The sequence below is a fragment of the Anser cygnoides genome, chromosome 4 (genome assembly GCF_040182565.1).
Source record: "Anser cygnoides isolate HZ-2024a breed goose chromosome 4, Taihu_goose_T2T_genome, whole genome shotgun sequence".
Lineage (NCBI taxonomy): Eukaryota > Metazoa > Chordata > Aves > Anseriformes > Anatidae > Anser > Anser cygnoides.
In genome coordinates this window covers 32,850,140-32,871,737 of record NC_089876.1, presented here as the reverse complement: position 1 = coordinate 32,871,737, position 21,598 = coordinate 32,850,140, and the positions used below count along the sequence as shown (strand labels likewise).

Here is a 21,598-nt window from a genome sequence, read left to right as displayed (position 1 = left end):
GAATGCGTCCTGGCAAATGACCCGCAGCTCAGCAAGAAGCGAAGGGAACCCCTCTAACTGCGGTCCTCTCAGGGGCAATTCAGCCATTGCAAACTTGCTATGGTTTTGGTGGGCTGTTTCTTCAGGGAAAAGGGGTAAACAGAGGGAAGGAAGAAAAGGGAATTGCTCTGCATTTGTTTTCATTCCTGGGAAACGCATGTGTTCTGAAAATAGATGTACCAACTGGTCGTCCTGTCCTGCTCCGTTCTGTGCCGAAGCTGGCGCGGGGCCTGGCAAGAAACGTCGCCCACTCAGCACTGGGGGTGGGAGGAAGGGGCCAGGGATCGCTCAGAGCTGCGACACGGGCTAAATACAGCGCCCGAGCAACTGTTTCTCAGTTTAAGTGATAACCCTTATTTCATTAGCCAGATCATCTCTCATCAAAGCCATCTGTTCCTTCATCCAGCTTTTAAAATATTTTGATAGACTTCATTTCTCCAAATGCCCCGCTGCTAAACATACACCGTCTGAGCATGTGCACCCTCTGCACGGTGGCAACAGGCATGCCTGAGATTTGCCAGAGGGGCCATTGCCTGCAAAATGCCCCCTCTCACATGCAAAATATCCCCAGATCCCAGCCCTCCAAGACAAGGCACTCCCTCTTCCCAAAAGCTCTGGATACCAGCTGGCTTCAGCTCTGGGACTGGGCACTGCTGAGCCAGAACCACGAACGGAGCTGGGGCACGTGGGTGCAAGTTAGCAAATGGCTCCTTTATCGCTGGGCTCTGCTCCTGCTCCTCTTCGCATTAAAGGAAGATCTTGAGGATCCCTCCTGCCTCCCAGCACTGCATTTTTTGACCAGCTCCACCATGTGAGTCCTTGCAGAAAAACTGGAGTTGAAGGAGCACAAGCTGACACTTCAGGCATTTGATAGAGGACCTTCTCAGTTTCTGAAAGACGTTTCTTTGCATACTTCCAGTTTTTTATTTATTTGTTTATTTATTTTCAAAATCACGGTTAACTTGCAAATGGTTTCAAAGTCTCAGATCCCTGAGTCCCACTGGAACTGGTGTTGCCACTGCACTCTTACACTTCCAAGAAAAACATGTATTACCTTGGTATAATTTCAGGTAGTCAGACTGAAAACAGCCTGTGTCTCTTTGCAGGGCCAGTTACTCTTCTTACAGCACATACTTGACAAGAATCAGCTTAGGGAAGTCCAAGCAATAGCAGCACAAAAGAAAAAAACATCTAAAACATGATAAAGATCAACAGGAAGATGTGTATGTAAGCTGCCATGAAGCGCATTCACTGCAGTTCTCCAGCCAGGAAGCTACACAAACAACATGATGGAAGAACCATTAAGGTGAGGCATTTGCCTCTTTCCCACTTTGCTCCTACACCCACACATCATGTCCAAGCCCATCTCTGGCATCAGTCTGAAGGCTTTATGCTGCTCTCCACCAGCCCATCAAGCCCTCGGAGAGGGAAGCAGCGCTCCCCACGCTGCTGTGTTTCCAACCAGCAGGTGAGAAGCCTCCCAGGCCCGTACGTAGGCACAGTAAGGGGCGGCAGGGAGAAGCCTCCCACCACACTGTGTAATTCCAGCAAGCGGCCCAACTACACTGGGATTTTCGCATGTGAGAACTTGCCATGGTGTCCTTTCAAGCTTAAGACAGCTTTAAATTTCTGTTCCCCTCCTTATCAGCGTGGCAACTGAGCCAAAAGCAATCCAGTCTCGTGGGGCCCTTCTGTGTGCTAACAGCCCTCTTTCCCCCACGGAGGAATGCACAAACATGGAGGGGGCAGGTACTTTGGAAACGCTGCACCCAGAGAATACCTGGAAATGCCAAGTGAAACACTGCTGTGCTTCTGACGTATGCTGCATGAAGCCCTTCGTTTCTGGAGACATTTCTGAACAAAGCACAGCAGCCCGTCTAATCATAACTGTTTATTGTAAATCACTCAAGAGTTTACACAACATTAATGGCAAAGTAACACTGTTAAAACACCTGCTGGATGAAATACAGAATAAAGACAACTCTTTAATATCATATGGCATCATTTGGAAAACAAGAAACAAGAAAAAAAGAATTGATTTTAAATTGCGTGGCTTTGTTTTTTAATTCTACATCTTTCCTGAAAATATCTGGGCCCGAGTCTCACTTAGCTCGAGATCACTGCCCTGCCCGGGGCATGCGGCCGAGTGGCCCCGAAGTGAGCACTCCCTCTGCGAGGGACAAGGCGGTGACCTGCTTTATAAATGAAAATCATGCCCTCTATCTTCGAAAGTGCTCCAGTGCTGACAGTACAAAGCCTCTCTCCTGCACTGGCTAACATCTAACACAAAGGGCTCTATGTCCCATTCCACATGCTTTTTTTTTTTCTTTTTTTTTTTCTTTTTTTTCCTTTTTAATCAAGGCAACTGTTAAATGTTAAATTCAGAAGCTACATAACTGTCTTTATATTTTGCTCAGAAACCAATGGATGTTGCATGCAGCTGAAACATTAGTAGAGACTGACTTCGATCAAGGTCGGTTTTCAAAGACCTGCTAGTCAAAGGCAGAAAAAGAAATTAAGAGGCCTCTTGTGCAAAAGGAGCTAAAATATGCATGCATCAATGGCCATGACTGATTAGAATATAACTCAGGTCTCCGAACATCGAAACCAAAGCTTTATTTGGCTTAAGACATTGTTGAGCTCTGTACCGTTACAAATTACAATGTATATGCGACAACAAAGGAATCATCTCAACATAGCATCAGTTTGTATTTTGGCCTGTATAGAGACTAATCTTCAACACAAAAGCCTGCTCAGCAATAAATGGTTTTTGTATTTAGCAAAGACAGCAGCACGTTGGTCTGGCTAACAGGGCTAACAAAAAGAAGAAAGCAGATTTTCAAACTAACGTCAAACTGATCTTCGGCCGATTACTCGCCTTGGACATCCTGTTTTCCATGGTGCTGTTACTGGTCCTTGCCATCAGTTTGTAGCTGACACGGCACATTGGGCCCTGCCCCGGCCTCTCCAAGAATCGTGTCTCAAAAGAATATTTGATTAAGAGTAGAAACAAATTCTCCCCTCACTGCACTTTAAAAAGGTAGTTAGTCCCTCCAACCTGCCACATTTACCATGAACGAGCAAATTGCAATGTATTTCAGACATGAACTACAGTGACTAAAATCAAATCTCTCTCCTGTTTTAACTCTAATATTAAATAATATAGAACATTTTTACACTTAATAGTCTGAAGTTTGGACATAAAACAACTAATAAAGACAAAAAAGCTGCGGCCGAACCTGTGGAATAAATTCGGCTCAACTGAAAAAACTAATTTTAAACCAGAGGAAAAGAACTCCAACCAGCACGTGCAAGCAGGGGGTGCCCACACGCGCACACCAGCGCTGCTGCAGGGAGAAGCGCTGCTCTTCAAGCACTGCCATCTCCAGTCCTTTCCTTGTGTGCCTGGATCATCTCCTTCGGAGCCTGCTTCCGGTCGGTGACCAACCCCAACCAAAACATGAAGTCAATGAACCAGGTGGTGGGGTTGAACTTCAGGCCCAGCTCGCTGGCGGAGTAGTCGAAGGGGAAGGTGTGGTGGTAGTTGTGGAAACCCTCACCTGGGAAACAGAGAGGGAGTTACAAGACTGTGTGGCCGGCACGCTGATGAATTCAGGACCGTGCTGGGATGGGACATCCCAAGCCCCGTTTTCAAAGTCCTGACCCCGTGCAGGTTATGCTGCATCCCTGGCTACGGGAGATCTATGGGAAAGACCCCTGACCGCCCCCATTTTAGAGCTTTTGACTTTCCCTCCCTGGCAGGAAGGGGCATTTCCCATCCCAAACACTCAGAGATGAAAAGGAGAACTGCTTCAAGAAGGGATACTGACAACCGAACAAGAAGCAGAGCATTCTTCGGCAGAACAGGGGAAGACTTCCTTGAGGATGTGCAGCCTCCTCCAAGCCCTGGCTCAAAGCAGTGGCCAGCTGCAGGTGCCCACAAACCCCAACCAGGCTGCAGCAGGACGAGATTTTGCTCTGAGTTTGCAGATCTCTGTGGGGGGCTACAGCACCTACCAATGGCTCCCAGAGTGACAAAGGTGTTCTGCCTGGGGTTGATGTACTTGTCGTACGGGCGGTTGCCGTACATGTGCGCGGCGCTGTTGACCAGCCAGGTGACGTTGAGGGAGATGGTGTACCGGAGGATGGAGGCAAGGAAGTAGGCGTTCCACAGACTCTCTCCCCACAGGTACCACGGCACAAAGGTGGGGATCACAAAGCACATCAGCACGACTGAGCTCTTGTAATACCTGCGGGGAAACAAAAGGACACCATTACCTTGGTGGGGACGACGGCAGGGGAGCGAGGGGATATCAGGAGGCAGGGGTCCGACAGAAACCCCTGGCATAACGTGGGCCAGCCCCATAACCTCTCTGAGCTCCGCACTCCTGGCTGTTTTGCAGAAGAACTTGAACAGAGCCAAGGAGCCCTGGAGAGACTGCTTTGAATGGGACTGCTCCAAGCAAGGCGCCAGTGTCTTCAGAGCATTTATCTGCTGTGGTAATCCTGGCCAGGCCGGAACAGTCTGAACCCAAGACATCCACATCTACTGACTGGTATCTACTGAGGGCAGGCATCCTTCTCGTGCCAAGCCTTGCTAGTGCTCAGCACCACAGGCAACTACCAAGAGCTAGGAGGGACAGCTGCTGCCATTCTTGTCCTCTCTAAAGCAGTGACACGAGTACTCACCCGCACTGAAAAGCGCCAGGAGATGTGTAAGGGAGAAGTGCCAGGTAAGGAACAGCTATGACCATTAGGATGCTATGGAAAGATGGCAGAAAAAGGACTGCTGCTAATTCAGGACCCACTCCAAAAACGGAGGAAAAAGCTTGACCCACAAGAACATTCTTGCATGTCTAACTGAAATGATGTCTCAGTAGACCGTAGCTGTATCCAGTTCTTTGGAGCTTGAGATGTTTGTTTTTTGTTTGTTGTTTTACAAGAGAAACTATGTTAATGTGTCAGAAGCAGCGTTAGGGAAAAAAATTGCTAGTGGTCCCTATTGTTACCTTTCAGCATCATTCACACTGTGGATGTTTCCAAGCAATACCTAGAAATGCTTACTGGAAGCAACCTGCTATTAGCAAGCCAGCACTCGGCTTTTCACTTCCGAGAGGCTGTCCTGCCACCCTGCCACCCCGCTCTCCCCAGCCTCAGAAGGCAGATGCCTCGGCAGTTCGCAGCTGCAACAGCCTTTGTCAAGGAGGAACACAAAGCTGAGTTCCTCGTCGGCAGCCAGGCCAGTGTGCCACTGGCTCGGCATCAGAAAAGTCACCTCTTCCGCCAAAAGCAGTTGATGTGGCAGGGACCAGGGCTGCTTTTTAGTCTCTGCCTTTGTGCAGCTGTCAGGTCTCTCAGCGAGGAATGTATGTGCCTTCATGGACTGCTGCCCGCAGCTGGGAGGACTAAATGGAAGGCTTTGATGGGGATAAAAAAAGAGAGACTGTGCATGCAACGGAGTGTGCCCCAGCTCTGCCAGCATGAACGCTGCCAACTCTTGCCTGGGCTTCCAGAGGATGAACTGGGTACTGCAGGGGAAGGAGCCACACAGCAGCAGGGAAATTTTCAACACTCTGCTGTTGCAATGACACCAGTTTACAATTCAAAATGCAAAGAGAGCCACAAACCCTGAAGCAGCAGGTAACGCTGGGGCTCAACAGCTGAGGCCCAGTCCCGGAGCAAAAACCTCAAGACCAGCACCTGAAGTCCTGGGGAAGTTCAGCGCTGGCTGCAAACCTGGCACCCGGGCACACCTAAAAGCCTGCAGCTGCCAACAGACCACCCGCTGTTTTTTCTGTGCTGTCAGAAAGACCACTTCAGCCTCATAAAAGGAGGAACCTGAATTTTTCTTCTAAGGGAAAGGAAGCCCTACATTCAAATCCCGAGCCCTGGCATTTGCTGAAACACAACTTCCCTGCACAAAACTGCCACCATCGCTACGCAACGTTTGCAGCACAACCAAGGCAGCAGAGCCTGCTTCTCGTGGGCTGCTGTTGTCTTGGTAAAGGTAACAACACAGCCAAGAGGTGCTGCAGCAAACCGCAAGGGAGCCTTTGCAAACACCTACTGCTGACAGAGCCAACAAATGACAACACAGAGGGCAGTGAATTCCTCCCTCCTGCAGCTCCTCGAATGCAGGGAACATTCTGTGCACAGCTTACTCTAATGCAAAGGCGAGACAGATTTCAGGACTCGGCCAGCTGCTTCCCTCACCCAGAAAATGCTCACAAATAGGCGAATGTGGTCTGCAGAGCACCTGTACCAAATGCTTGCTGTCAGGGAGCATCTTCCATTTCCACCTACTATGCAGTTACTCACACAGAGAACACAGCGTGCTGCTCAATTCCCACCTCTCACAGAGCATGTAGCAAGCTGAACCTGGTCTGCGCTAATTCTCAGGGGCAATAACTAATGCTGTGCAGGATGACAGTCCTGTGAGAGGAAGCACTCGGTCTGCGCTGGCCACAGATGGCTTTGCAGAACGAGAGGTGCACTTCTGCATTACAGCAGGTAGCGACTACAGCCTTTACTCCACTGATCAAAGGAGAAGGCCAAGAGCCCAGCAGCCTCTGCTGTGGCTGTTTTCACAGCCAGCCTTGGCTTTCTGGAAAAGGATGAGGACAGGGCACGCTGCTTGCGCAGCGCAGCTGGCCAAGACAGGCCGCAAGCAGGAGGCGCACAGCCACAACTGCAGCCCTGCTGCCTGCCATCAGGGTGGCAGTGATCTCCCGGGGGAGAAAGAGGACAGGCAACAACAAGGAAGAAGCCACCATGAGGCGGTCAGGACCCCTCCACCCTGTGCCACACGATGGCCATGCGCTCCCACTCACTTTCTTTGGAACCTGACAACGGGGTCGTCCAACAGGTCAGTGAAATCCAGTTTTCTCCCCTTCTCGATGACGTCCCGGTGCTTGCGCACAAACAGCCAGCCGATGTGGGAGAAGAAGAAGCCACGGCGGGCATTGTGCGGGTCTGCGTCCGTCTCCGAGTACTTGTGGTGCACGCGGTGGTCTCGGCTCCACTCGTAGATGTCGTTCTGCAGAGAGAGCACAGCGGGGTGAGAGGAGAGAGGCCCCAGCTCCTTGCATGCACGGGAACAGCAACCAGTTTGGAGGGATGAGTCTCTCACAGTAAAACTTCCATTTAAATGACTGCTCTGTCTGCAGGGGTGTGTGCGAGAGTACGAGGCTGAGACGTCAAAGGAAACGTGCCTACTTTTTGGGAAGCCAAGTCTTGCATTTAGAGCTAGGCCAGAATAAAAGCCTCAGACCCACAACACCAGATCAGCATCGGATCCAGATCAGATTTGGAGAGAGGCTTTCTGAAATTATTCAGCTGAAGGGATTTCAGCCTCCCAGTTTGCTCTGCAGGACGCACTGCCTATTGGGCTGAGCCGGATGCTTTTGCAGTGGTGCTCAGCTGCTACCACAGGGAATCGTAAGCGTGCGCAACACTTGGAAAACTCTGGCCATACACTCATCTGTGAATTCAGTTGCATCGAACAAAGAAAAAAAAAGCTATTTAATACCTGGATCTACAACACTGTGAACTTCAACCACAGAATGCTTAGCGGAGTGCCCTTTCCTGTGTTTTTTCCACCTTTGCACAGGCAGGGAGGGACCCAAACAGTGATACCCAAAGAAAGAAGGCTTTGGGTTGGAACAGCAGTAGCACCCACAACCACCAACCACAGCAGCTTCACTCCCAGAACTGAGGAAACCCTCTGCGGTGTCTGCGAAGAACCGCAGAGCGGCAGCCATCGAGGCAGAGGACGCCCTGCAGGACACAGCAAACCCAGGCTAACGACAGCTCTGCACGTTTGTATTTTGTGAGACCCAAGCCCTATGCTGAAAGCATAATGGAAATCACTGCTCATTCTCTCAGCTGCCAACACTGAGAGAAAGCACCAAGGCCACCCGAGCTGCTGAACAACTCCAGGAACAACTGAAAATAACAACTGACTAGCCCAGCTCAAACGCACCAGAGTTCGATAGCAGCATTGCAAAGGCGCTGTCTGCAAGAGACCACAAGAGCCAGGTGAGGAACAAAAACCCACTGCCCAAGAAAGCGAATTGAGCTGAGCAAAGCAAACTGAAGGAAGCCACCAAGCTCCTCAGTGAGAGCAAGGGCAGATCTTCACCTTGCTGCCATTTTATTTTTTCCCCTGCAGAGAAATGAAAGGGAATGAAAGCCACTGCATTGCTTCAAGTGTCAGATGTATACTTCAGGGGCGGTATCCAGAGCACTAGGAGATGCTAAGATCAAGGCATTTAAAACCAACTAGGCTTATATGAGAAGCACACACCTAGGAAAGGTCCTCTTTCTTAACCAGAAATGATATTTCCAATGAGATTATCGATCAGCTTGTCGTAAGAGCACTTGATAAAATTATTTGTGGCACAGCAGGTAACCAGGTCAAAGCAATGATACTGTGAGAAATTAACTTGGCTTCTCACACCACAGCAAACACCTGCAGGGCTGGCAAAAATGTGATTCCCCAGATGAAAGTGCAAGGAAGCTGTGAAACAACCAAATCACATGTAATTAAAACCACAAAGGCTAAGAGCAAATAAAGGCCAGAGGCCAGAACCGTTGGCAATAAATACACCAACAACTGGAGCGCCACGCACGTAACTGCGAGCACATTAATAGCAACCATTTTTCAGGAAGGTGTCGCTCTCGATGAAGTTTCAGGTAAACGCAGGAGTAAAACCCCCTCCGAAGCAGCACGACAGCATCATGCTGTGACAGTGACACGGGCATGAGGTTTCGTTAGCAGGCCCCTTAATAAATCTGCAGACCCAAACGTGATGACACACTTGGGCTGCATCACAAAGTCGATGCGCTCACATGAAATCGCAAACAGCCCCTGCAGCTGTGGACAGGTGCTCTCTTGTTTCACAGGGACAGCCAGGAAGGACGGTGCAACGACACTTAGCTGGGGAGAAACCACCACGTCCCAGCTGAGATGCTGCCCCTGCCCTTCGATAAGGCAGCTTCCAGGGCTGCTCCAATGCTACCGCTTCCTCCCAAAGCCAACAGGAGGGAGACGGACCGGAAAACTGGCTCGCTGCCTGTTTGTGGTTGTGCCAGCAGGCTTGGGCAGGCAATTGGTGTCACGGTAGCTAGAACGGGCTTCAGACTACTTCAGACTGAGAACAGGTGACTCGGCCTTCCACTTTCCTTCTGAAGGGCACAAAGGTAGCTTGAAGCCACCTTGAAGTACTTACTGCCTCGGAACCGTACCATGTCCTCAGCCAAAAGCGATGAGGAGGCCAACAGAGCCAAGAGCCAAATCCAGGGGAGCAGAAGGCAATGCCGCTGCAGCGTTCAGGCTCACTGCAATCCAGCTTGGCACATTCATTGGAATTACTCATGAAAGATAAGATCTGCTGTAAAACAGGAGTACAGTACCAGGGGGTTCTTCAAAACTCCAGACACTTGTTTAACACACTGAGCAAAGGGTTTGTAAAGCTCTGCAAGGAACAGAGCAGCACAAAGTGGCTGGAATACGGCTCAGAATAAACGGGGGGTGCGAGTCAAATGGGACATATCCCCATATTCAAACAAAAGCGTTGTGCTCTTTGTAAGGTGTAAAGGGACCAATGGGATTAATACCCTGCACCTTAGGAAGAAGATAAATCAAAGATGATAAATGAGCAGTACGGAAGCGGGTAAAGGGACTCCCTTCATCCTCTGTTGAGGTACATGAAATCATCCAAACGTATTGGAGGGAAAAAGGTAAAAACGTGGTATGCAGTGCCACAACAGGTTACAGCAGCTGAGCTAGATAGTGTAACGCTAACACAGATGCATAGATCTGTTTTGAACAGCCAAAGGAACAACTACATTCACACCATGGAAATCCTGGTTCTGGGCTACCTCCTACCACCAGCTGAACGTTACAAAAAGATTTTGAAGTCTGATATTGCCTATCAGGAAGTACAAAGCTAGTAACACACTTCTTTGCAAATGTATTTAAATTCTACTGCCAAAAAAAGCGGCATCAAACAGAGATAAATTAAGACTGTGTGAAAGGATGCCCGCTCTCCTTTCTGGGCACGTGAAAAACTCCAACTGCCTGGCTGGACAAAGAGACCTCATTATGCAGACGTATTTGCATGAGGTCGTCCCTTACAAAAGTTTCTACATAGTCCTCTAAAGCAAGGGGCCTGGCCTGGGTAAGAGAAGCTGCTGAGACCCTGATCTGGGCACATTCAACTTGGTCCTTCAATAACTGTTGCTCCTGGACTGTCTGTTAAGTATTGTGTGTGCAGTGCGAGGGGCTCTGCATCTCCTAAGCCAACACCGTGCGTCATCAGCAAACGTCTTTTTGCTGATAATATACATATGTATTGCTTTTGATGTCTCTAAGCTGAAGGGATCCCTGCACAGGAGGTAAAGCTGCCAGGAGGCCAAGAATCAGGACAGGCAACCACTATCCCACCTGGAAAGCCATGGAGTTAGCTGCAGCCAGAAAGATCCGCAGGGGCAGCTTGGCTTTGTAGGAACGGTGGCTCCACAAGCGATGCGCACCGGCCGTCACACCCAGGGCTGTCACCAGGAAACAGAAATAGGCTGAAAGACAAAAAGAAAAGGAAAGGTGTGCCAGGGGTCAGCTGTCCTTAGTACTGCGTTCTTTGCTGTAAAGCTGCTCCTTGCCCCTGCTTGTCCACGCCTGCAGGGACGCCCAGGAGACGAGGGGAGGATCTCAGCCCAGCTCTCCCCAGCAGCCCCGGGATGCGGCATTTCCCCTCCCACCCCTTCCCGCTTCTCTGGTGTGATGCTCAGCGGAGTTTGGCAGCACGGAAGCACATGCCGCGATGCATTTACACACAGTGTGCCTTCGCCAAGTACAGGGGAGCGAGGGTTCTTCGCTTGTCTCAGAAGAGCAGCGACAGCTCTCCGAACGGGACACTGCCAGCCTCCTCCAGACAGGTCTTTGCTCAAGTCCCATCTGCCAGCTAACTGAGGAGCATCACCTCCCGCCCCCACAATTGCAAGCCATGTCAGAGTTTCCACAATAAAAACTTTTCCCATCATCAGGAGCTCCAGTCAGTCACATGAACACAGCAGGAAGACCCGCATTCACAGCCTCCCTCAGCTTCTGGAACTGCCTTTCCGTAATCACCAAGTTGGCCAAGGGAACTTGTGTGGAGCATTTTTTCAGACGGCCAGCGCAGCAAGGAAGCAGCTCTGTTCCTTCTGCACCACACCGGCTGCGGTCTCGACACTGCCGCGGCACATGCATGCTGCAGCGCGCCCCGTGCTGAAAATAACGCCGCCACCAACGATGAAGGCAGCAGCACTGCATCTCCCCTTCCTGTCCCACAGCTCCAGCTGGCCAAGCTCACCTTGAAGTATTTATACAAATCACAAATGAACTGGACCACTTCAGCGACTCCCAGTCAGGCTGCCCAGCTGCCATGACAGTAGACTCTTACGTCTCCTTCCAAAAGAAGCATTGATTTCTCACACTGTGACCTGAAATGAGTTTGCATGGTGTAAGGTGACGTGCTGTTTGCCCAGGGCAGCCTGCCACCTGAAACACACGTGCTGCTTTAACCAAAACGTGTCTAATTCAAACACCTAGGTAGAGTTCCTGGAACAAAAAGGGGAAACCCTGTCTGTGAAAGGGGGGGGTTTACTTGTGTCGATCTGCACAACAGCAGGCAACCCTGACAGGCGGACAGTGGAAAGAAAGGAATCTTCGGTCAGCTTTTTCCAGTACTTAATGTAAAACAGCTATCTGTGCAAAATGAAAATTAAAATCTCCACGCATAGGTGGGTGCCTACTGTGTCCCTCTATCCAATCCTAACTCATACTGCTTGTACTTACAGTGTTGGAAGACAAAATACAGTCAGAAGGCACTTGGTAGAAAAAATGGCACCCGTATTTGATGCTGATTGTCACCCCTGCAGACTAAAGAAGTAAACGGACCTTACCCACGCTGCTGGTGGATCCTTAGAAACAGCTTTACCCAGACTGCCTCACGTTATGTACATGTCCAGGGTTCATCTCCCGCACAGCACACCAGAGCCTTTCTCACAAACTCAACACACAAAAGGAGCTGGAAAGATCCTAGTAAAGATGGAACGTCCCTTAAAACCTGCTTTCGATTCCGTCTCTGAGGAGGTCTTTCCCTTCCCAGCAGGCTGCAGCGTTCGCACTACTCCCAGAAAAGGTTCAGCTGTGCAGGCCAGTGTGGCGCTGAAGTCTGTTGCCAAATCCAGACTCGTGCCTGCTTCCCGAAGGGAGGTACCCAAAGGCACTGAAAAACACACACGCTCCCTGAGTGGTATTTCCACTTTTTGCTTGACAACGCTCAGATCAGTAATGACGCGGACACCACAACTACCTCGCGCTCCGGTTTCCTCTCGCTGCCCTGACACGTGCCCTGTCACGGCAAGGACACCGACTTGTCTTACACAATGCAGGGAAACCCATCCTGTCATTTTCTGTATGTGATACGGAGCCAGGTCGGGCTGGTGAAGCAACGATGTGGCAGGAACATCACAAAATAGAGCCTTTCAAATTGCTCAGATGACTGCAATTGTGGGAAGAGATCTGTGACACACCGAATACTGACATCCAGGCAACACAGAAATATTAAGGCTATAGTCCTGAATCATCAGAAGAACATATTGTCTGTGGGTTTTTCGCTTGTTAACCTCATGCTAGTCCTAGGGACTGAAATCCCGTCTTCACCTGTCTCTTCAGGGGACTTGGTATTTCAAGAGCACCCTCCTTGTGAATCCCATTTTCTAGCCTACCGTTAATGAAGACGGAGGTATCGCCAAAAAGAATAGCTTGCTGGGCCTTCCGTAGCACAAAGGGAAGCTGGAATGGCTGGGCTTTGTACCCACGCAGCATGCCTCTTCTTTGGCTTTGCAGGGGAGGAATCGCAACAGCAGGAACTTTCCTAAAATAAATCCCAAGGGCTGAAGCGTCCCCAGGAAAAAAAAATAACAAAAAACCCACCTCAGGAGTTCAGTGACCAGAGCAGACGCAAATCCTGTTGGACAAACGCACCGAACAGTGAGACCAGATTGCTGTGGTTCTGGCAGGAATTAGGGTGCCTGAGAATGTCACTTGGCCACTAATCCCTGCCAAGGAGTGGCCAGCGCGGTTTATTATCGCCTTTCTCATCCATCATGCAGGAGGTCCGGCAGGAGCGCTTCCAACCGCGAGCTCGTGTGCCGCAGTGGACACACAACGCTTCGGAAGAGGGGAAGGATAACAAGCAGTGAGTGAGCCGTACGATGGGACAAAGGAGAGAAGCCGAGGAGAGGACAGGAGATGAAGAGGGAGCGGAGGTTCAAGCACTGTGAGCACAGGGAGCCGGCAGGTTGCTAGGCTCCAAGTACGCGGTGCCTCTGCACAGATGCTATTTATGGGAACGCGCCAGAATCAATAGGCAGAAGATTTTTATTCAACATGCTTATTAATGACCTGAAACAAAGGCAAACAGCATATTAATTACAACTGCAGAGGATGCTAAATTCGGAGCAGCGGTGAGAGAGCTAAGAAACACAAAAGGATCCATGCAGAAAAGGCTCGAAAAAAGAATCTGCCTGGATAGAAAAAAGCAAAGCGATGAAGCTCTGGGGCCACAAGCACAGACAGGGATCTGCAGTGAGGATGAGATGCTTGGGGAAGCAGACACCTGCAAGGATGATCACCACCAGCACATGAAATATTCTGAGCTTGCCACACGATAGGGCAGCGAGACATCAATGGGATGCAGAACAGCAGGCGCAGGGGTATCATCTCACCGTCAGGGAGAAGCACGGCAAACTACACCAGGCAAATTGTTTAAAAATGGATGGGATGGGAGACCAGCAGTGTAAAGCATTTGGGTCAGCTTTCTCAGAACAGCTCATCACTCCCGTGGCCAGATTTCCAGAAAACCCGTGTTACATCAAGCAGCAAACCCCTCTGAAAATCTGTGCGTCTGAGGGGCCAACCTCTAGGAAGACTGGGGATATTGCCACAGTTTGTGGCACCTCCAGAGGCATCAGAAAACCACCCTCTGCTCTAAGTGGTGGCTTAAATCGGAGCAAATCTCTCCCCCTGAGAATTCCAAGTCTGTTGTGTGTTTAACATCACAATTTGACGAACTTGTTTTCTTTCCCAAAGCACACTGGAGATGGGACACGTATCTACGGGTAGCGAATCCAGAGGATTACTGAGGGCTTTGGACCTTTACCTGGCTGAAAAAAAGAAACAGCAAATGAACCTAAACAAGAAATCCAAGGGGCACCGGGTGAACTCTGCACGTCTGAACAGACAACGCTGGCTGCTGAAAGGGGTGAAATGGCTGGCCATCCTCCTCAGACACAGATTTCAAGGAGGCACCGCATCAGGGAGCAACCATCCACACGCCGCCAATGTCAAACATAACCCAGTTGCACGGAGCAAATGGCAATCATCTCTGAGGGACACGGCAGCGGATATAAAAATAGTAGTTGGGAGACAAAAATCAATAGCGTGTCCACAGCGGTGCTGCTGTCGATAGAGAAATGGGCTGCAGCATGCAGGACAAGGCTCGGCGACGCCTCCCGTGGGGCAGCAACATTCGTCGGACCGCTGAGCGCTGCCCCGGCCTCCCCGTGCCGCTGCGCAACAAAGCCCTCTCGTGACATGATGCCGTTTGGTGGAAATATTCCTTCTGTGGGAAAGCCTTGGGGAAACCTGCATGAGCAAGCCTGGCAAGACGTTTGCATCTCAGCGCGGGCCATTTTCATCCCGCCCGCTGCGGGGGCTGGAGAGCTGTGTGCGGAGGGGCGCCACAGCCTGACTTGTTAGCGTCAGTTGCAACGTGAGGGTTAAAACTAACAGGGATGGACACGCAACATTTGCGAATTTACACGCTGACATTTACCTCAGCTTATTGAGCCAGAGCAAAATTGCTTGCAAGGGAATTTTAATAATCGACTGCATAAAAGTCAAGGTCTTCCATCAGGCTACGAGAACTGCATGAGAAATAAAAACAGCAAGTTGCTCAAGCACAGGGTGAGCGCTGCAAAGCTGACTGATGGCTATAAATATGTAACAGTTCTGTACCTTACGGTTAGGATTTTTTCCCTTTCTAAAAATTACATCACATCTGCATATCCTCCATCCGCCTTCTGTTCCTCACTTGTGGGTGTCTGCTGTTGTTCACGGGCAGGTTTTGGACTAATGCACGACTACTGCCCAAATGAGGGAAAGTACATGGACACTCCTAGCTCACACCGGGGTTATCCAGCTCCTGCTGCCATCCACTTCAGCAGTCACCCAGAGCCACCACTTAACGGCTCACACAGATAGCGGGGCGAAAACACCCCTGCCTCAACACCAGGGCTCAGTCCACAAACACAACCAGTAAACTCACTTCACGCAGTCTGGTACCACCAGACTTTGTTGCACCACCATTCGATGATGCTAAGCTTTGGGATATTTGTGTTTCAAATGCTGTGTCTGCTGTCAGGGCCAGCCCAACATGCTGTATTATCAGGTCTGGGTTTGAGGATCAGTTCTCCAGACAGCCCTGGAGAACTCTGCCTCTGCAGCTGGGAGACACGAGGAGCAGTAACGCAGCACTTAATCCACGTCACCCTCTGAGGAAGGCTGGTGTCCTGACCTGGGACTGCAATTACTAAGGGGGGAAAGCTTCCCACCGCGGCCCCCGCCAAGAAGCGTTAAGTTGCCGTGGCCCGGGGTCTCCGCGTACAGACAGAGCGAAAAGGCCATCGGCTGTTCGCTGAGCCCTGCCAGCTGTCAAAGGCTGGCATCAAAAGCACCGTGGGCTGGACTCAAACCAGCAGCCGAGAATTAAAAAGCACCAATTCCCCGAGCCGCCTGCTGGGAAGTGCACGCCAGCTCTCAGGGGAGCCACGCATTCGTGTGAAGAGCAAACGTGTGAAATCTCAGGCCAGGAGCGGGTTCATCTAAAATTAGATTTGCACATTCTCTGAGCTGCTCTAAATCGAACCAAGAGAGAAAAAGAGAAGATGAAACGCATCAAAAGGAAGAGGGGAGGCAGTTTGGAGCTGCGAAGCAGGTGAGTTTGGCAGTGGCAGGGTGGAGGAGCTCCAGAAGATGTCTGTCGCGCCCCCTTGGCACCACCATCGCCAGCCCAAGACACCCAGTTTGCCTCCGTCTGGATGCACATGCCTGCGTACGCAGTTTCAGGAACGCTCCCCAGAGCCAGCGCTTTTGGCTGAGTATACAAAAGGCTTTATTCCGGTTGGAATAGCAGAAACGTTCACATTGACAACTGCGGCCAAAGTGACATAAATAAAGCCAAGAGAGCAGTGGGAAGTGCGGATGACAGCAAGTATTCCAGAGAACGCTATAATTCCCCTAGGAAGCACACACAGATTCCCTGAACTCACCAGCAACTGAAGATTGCCTTAAGACGCCGAACAGTTTCTATGTATTTTTAGATCAAAAGAGAAGGCTGGGAGATGCTTTGATTTCTGATTTCTCTGAAATTTGTCATGCTTCTGTGTGGCCTCTCTCGGCTCAGCTGGATCCCGCGTCATCACAAAACCATCGGCAGATTTCACTTCTCCCCCAGTGACCTCACTGCTGTCCTCAATCCGCAGGCTGGCAAGGGCTCCGCTGGCCTGCAAGTACTCTAGAAACACTGACGAAGAGCTAGCATTGATTTTCTCTTGTTCCTCAAGCATGGAAGGAAAGGAAGTGTGTACTCCAGCCATTAGCAGAGGGCTCCAGAGACTGGCCTTGGGCGTGCAGCTCTGCCCTGAGGAACCAGGGGCAGAGGACGCCAGCCTCCCCCTCTGCACCAAAGGCGAAGGACTCCACGGCTCCTGCGAGCAGCTGGCAGCGATGCCTGCTTATGGCAGCAGCACGGCCGACGGCAGCAGGGAGCCGACGGCCTGCAGACACCACCATGACTACGTGCTTCGGTTCAGGACTAGGGGAGCATTTTCCACACCAACAGCACAGTGAGCTCTGGAAAGAAGTTACAACCTGATGGCGCTGGCCACTACCGAAATCCAATAAAATGCAAAAACCCTTCATACACCCTCCATCCCCTAGAATAATAAGGTGTTTCTGGCGTTTTCGTAAGGCGTGCTGCCATTTCCAGTTGGCGCTGTGACCCAGCAGGTGTCTGTTTCCCATTTCCAGCACTCTGGAAGGCTTTCTGACCAAGCAACTGCAGGCTGGGAAGATTCAGCGGTTCATCTCCTGCTATGGCCTGTCCCAAAACTCAAGCTCAGCCCTTTGCATTTACAGTCACTGCCCTACCGCCAGCCCCTCCTCCTCTTGGAAAAACACAGTTCTCCTCCACAAAGAGAGGGCTCAGAGACCTGCCAGGCAGCCACAGCAGCCCACATCAGGTTTCTGCCTTGTTCAGACTGTTCTGACAGTCCCTGCAGGACAAGAAATTGCTTGGCTTCAATTACAACATCAGTGCTAATTACAAGTGCAACCGTAATTGCAGGGAGGGAAGGCGCAGCGGCAGCGATGAGGATGCATACTAAGTTCTGCTGGGTGAGCCCAGCAGAGTGAGCAGTGCTTCTCCCTCCATGAAAGCAACCGCAGGAAGCCCAGACAAGCCGGTCTGCGTGGCTGGTGCCGCTCTGCCTGGTGGCACGTCAGGCTCTGCCCACGAGCAGCTCCATCGCTCACTGCCCTGCATATTCTGCCCAGCTGCAAGAACGTGTTTGGAGTGCCTGAAACGCTCCTGCTGAGAGCAAAACGACGGAGGGCCCACGCAGCATGCACACAGGCACAAGATGCTTTCTCCAGTCCTTTACCACGTTCATGGTGCGTATGTGACACGCAGCACACAAAACAGAGGAAAACAAAAAGGAATCAACAGTGCAAGGGGGCGAGATCCAGACAGGAAACAAATAAACGCACTTAAAGCTGAATCTGGGGAAGTTCACAGGTAAGACTGTAAGCAATCACCTCCAGCAACAGCCAGAGCAGGCGAGGAGCGAATGTTGGGGAAGGGAAAACATCTGAGCGGCAGGAACATGTCCTGCAGCAGCGCACCTCGGAGCAGGGCGGTCTCTGCTGAGACGAAGGCGAGGAAAGGTTGTTTCGCCCAGTAAATCCCTCCTACCAAGGCAGCCTTGGATACCTCCTCATAGAATTTTAAGAGAAAAGCAGTCACTACACATTTGCTGACCCAAAATCTTGCCTGCAAGAAATTGCCCGAGTATAACCACCGCAGAACCCCCAGGGTGCTCCTGGCGGAGCGGCAGCAGGAGAGACAGCACAAGTTTAAATCAAGCGCCTCCAATCCACGCCTGAAACGCAGGTGGCACCTCCATGTCCTGCTTCCAGAGAGGTCTCGGAGGTACAGAGTGCAGCTCCCCTGGAGCTAGCATTTCTATGTACAACCACCCGTGTGGAGCTCCTAGCGCACCGGGAGCCTCCCTCAGTGAGCACGCCGCGCACAGGAGCGCTACCGACCAAAACCGTTTCACACCGACGAGCCAGCAGATGGCACTCAAGAACACACACGGCTTCTGAACCTTGCAAGACCGATAAAACTCGCATCTGCAGCGCACAGCAGCAACATGTGCCTCCTGGCGCGGGTCGCCTACCAGCAGGGCTGAGGAGGAGGAGGCGATGATGGCAGAGCCCTGCAGGCACCACGCTGACCCCCGGGGCCCACTGGCTTTCAGCCCCGTGTGATGGGATGTCCTGAACGACACGAAAAGCAGTGGCAAACCTCCCCTCCCGCGTAGGCACGAGGCCATAACTTTCCCTGTTGCAGGATGTCAAAGGGACTTTTTGTGCTGTTTAACTAACCCAGGCACTGGCTGGGCATTTGGCGGGGAGCGCCGGCTGGTCACTTAACGGCCCGTTCCAGGCTTATGGAAGGGATGCGACCTGCCACACGCGCTGTGGACCCCTCCGCACAAGTTCATGTCCATAAACAGACGCGATAGTGCCCAGCAAGTGCTGCTGAAACCACACCGACGGCTGAACACACCCCTGGGGGCCCCAGGAACTGCAGCAAAGGACAGGAAGGGGCTGGCAGAGCAGGGGTCGTATCCAAGGTGCAGCACTAGTTCCAAGGAGGCAGCAGGAAACCCAAAAGCTGGCATTTTAAGCGGTGTAAGCATGCATCCCTTGAGAAACAACCCAATTCCCAGTGCTCTCCAGGCAGCCTGGCGGTATTACACAGAGCTAGTGGGGATCCCGTCCGCAGCCCCAGCTGCGCGTGGGGTTCGATGAGCTGTAACGCCTGCCTCCACGTGCTTGTGCAGGAAGCAACGGGAACAGAGGAGCACAGATAATCCTGAGCAAACACCCAGCCAAGCCTTCTCTTGCCAGCTTTTTTTCCGTTGTCTGTTACGTATGGCTGGACGAGTGTCAATAAATTACCAGTGGAAATGGGTCCTGCTGAGCACGCACTTTGGCTAGGACAGCTGTTTTTGAGGTGGCACAGCGGTGCTGGTGCATCAGGGACAACCAAGTGGGTTCGCTAAGGGAAAAGTGTGCCCTGCGTTGTGCAGGCAGCACCCTGCCCAGCCCAGCCGAGTGCTTCCTGAGCTACAGACGTCCCTGAGGAGGATAAATAAGAAGCCAGGCAGGCGCTGGTGAGCCACCGACTGCTGCCCGCATCCTGCCACGCACCAATGAGGCCAAGTTCATTAACCTGAGCAACAACAACGCTGCTGTTGTCTACCCCTGCCTCCAGCGCGATGCCACACACTTTAGCCGTAGATATTCTGCAGGAGGTGCTGTATTTTACTTCGCCCACCGCTCCGGATGGCTGGACTCAGCATGCTTGCTCCCTGCTGAAGAGCCCCTGTGAAACTGCCCAGCCAGCTCCTGCAAAAACTTTTCAGTCTGCTGTTGGGTGGCTGTTAAAAATAACAGCATTGAGAAACGGGAGAGAGAAAGGGATTAAGTTGCAAAGTCGTTGAGATCTGTTTATTATTTAGCATCTCTGCAAAGTCAACCAGAAAAAAAATACCTTGAAGGATGGAGGGCTGAAGCTGGTCATTCAACCCTTCGGCTCCTGCCTTTAGGAGCTTCATAATTAAGACTGAGCAGAATCAGAGAAGATTTCAACGCATTTTCTCAGAAAGGCCACAAGGATAAGAGAAAGCCCACCTGCCACACACTGGGGGACCAAAAAGGTTTGAAAGCAGGGTGCAGGTGACGCGCCCAAGCCACGCAGCTTGGCCGGGCTCTGCCGGTCCCCCTGCCACAGCCGAGGCCAGCCGTGACGGGGAGGGGGACGGAAGGCAGGGGGGGACACGATGGCCCTAAAACCCTCCTCAGAGTGTGCGCGCCTGAGGGTTCGGGGCTGGTGTGAAGCGGGGGGCTACTCCGGAAGGCAGCTCCCCTCCGCAGACCCACGAACGGTTCCCCGGCTGAAAACTTGTGCGCGGCTGGTAACTGATGGCCGCCTTCACCTCCGGGCGCAACAGACCCGCTCCGCCAGTTCCTCGGGCTTCACCGCGAGGAGCGCAGAACGGCAGGAGCCGGACCCACGGGGAAAAAAAAATAAAAAAATCGGGAATCCTTCAAGCAGGCAGCGCATCCCCGATCCCCGCGGCTGTCGGCTTCTGCCGGTGGTCGCCTCCCGCCGCCCGCTGCCCGCAGAGCCCCTCCGCCCGGGTCGGCGCCGACTCCCCCGGCCCCTCACGCCCCCCACCTCCGCCGAGGCCGGCGCTGCCGCCCCCCCCCCCCCCAGCCGAGCCGCGCCGGCTTTCGGCCGACAAAGGCGGAACAAAAGCGGCCGGGGGGGGCCCTTCGCGCAGCCCCCGGCCCCCGGCGCCCCCCGCCCCCGGCAGCCGGACTCACCCCAGAGCAGGGTGAGGAGCTGCGCCCTCGGCACCAGGCTGAGCGCGTAGACGGCGCCCAGGTGCAGCAGCCCCATGAGCACCACGTTGCGCCACACGATGGCCTGCCCGCCGCCCGCCGCCATCTCGCCGCCGCGCTCCCAGCGACACGGGGGGGGCGGCGGCGGCGGCGGCGGAGACCGCGCAGCGCGGCCGGGGGGCGCCTCGGGGCGGCCGCTCCGCTCCGCTCCGCTCCTCGCCGCCGCCTCCTCCTCCTCCTCCTGCTGCTTCCTCCCCTCCTCCTCCTCCTGCTTCTCCTGCCCCTGCTCCTGCTGCCCCTGCTCCGCGGCTCTCCCGCACCGCGCGGCGGGGGGCGGGCGGGCGGGCGGCGGGAGGAGTCGGCAGCCGGCCCCGCATAGCGACAGCCAATGGCCGCCGCCCGGCGCGGCGCTGAGGGGGAGAGAGCACGGCGGCCGCCGCTGGGGGTGCAGCGGGCTCCCCTCAGGGCGGTCCCGGCGCGTGCCCCTGAGGCTCCCGGCGGCTGCTCCTCGGGGGTCCCAACGGTCTCCCCGTGGGGCTCCAACGGCCGCCCCTGAGGGTCCCAAGAGCTGCCCCTCAGGGTGGTCCCAATGGGCTTCCCTCAGGGCTTCAGTGGTCACCCCTGAAGGTCCCAACGGTCTCCACATGGAGCTCCCACAGCTGCCCATCAGGGGCCCAGTGGCTGCCCCTCAGGGTGGTCCGAGCGGGCTCCCCTCAGGGTGCCAACAGCTGCCCCTCGGGGTCCCAGCAGCCA

General features: G+C 52.8%; 1 protein-coding gene across 1 annotated transcript; it reads right to left on the bottom strand.

Annotated features, from left to right (window-relative positions):
• Positions 1-1,915: 1,915 nt before the first annotated feature.
• Positions 1,916-21,598, bottom strand: SCD5 (stearoyl-CoA desaturase 5). Its single transcript, XM_066996639.1, has 5 exons — positions 20,828-21,598; positions 10,487-10,617; positions 6,870-7,075; positions 4,057-4,289; positions 1,916-3,599 (listed from the first exon to the last, which is right to left on the bottom strand). Exons 1-5 carry the CDS (start codon positions 21,510-21,512, stop codon positions 3,409-3,411), a joined length of 1,446 nt encoding a protein of 481 aa, XP_066852740.1. The 5' UTR covers positions 21,513-21,598; the 3' UTR covers positions 1,916-3,408.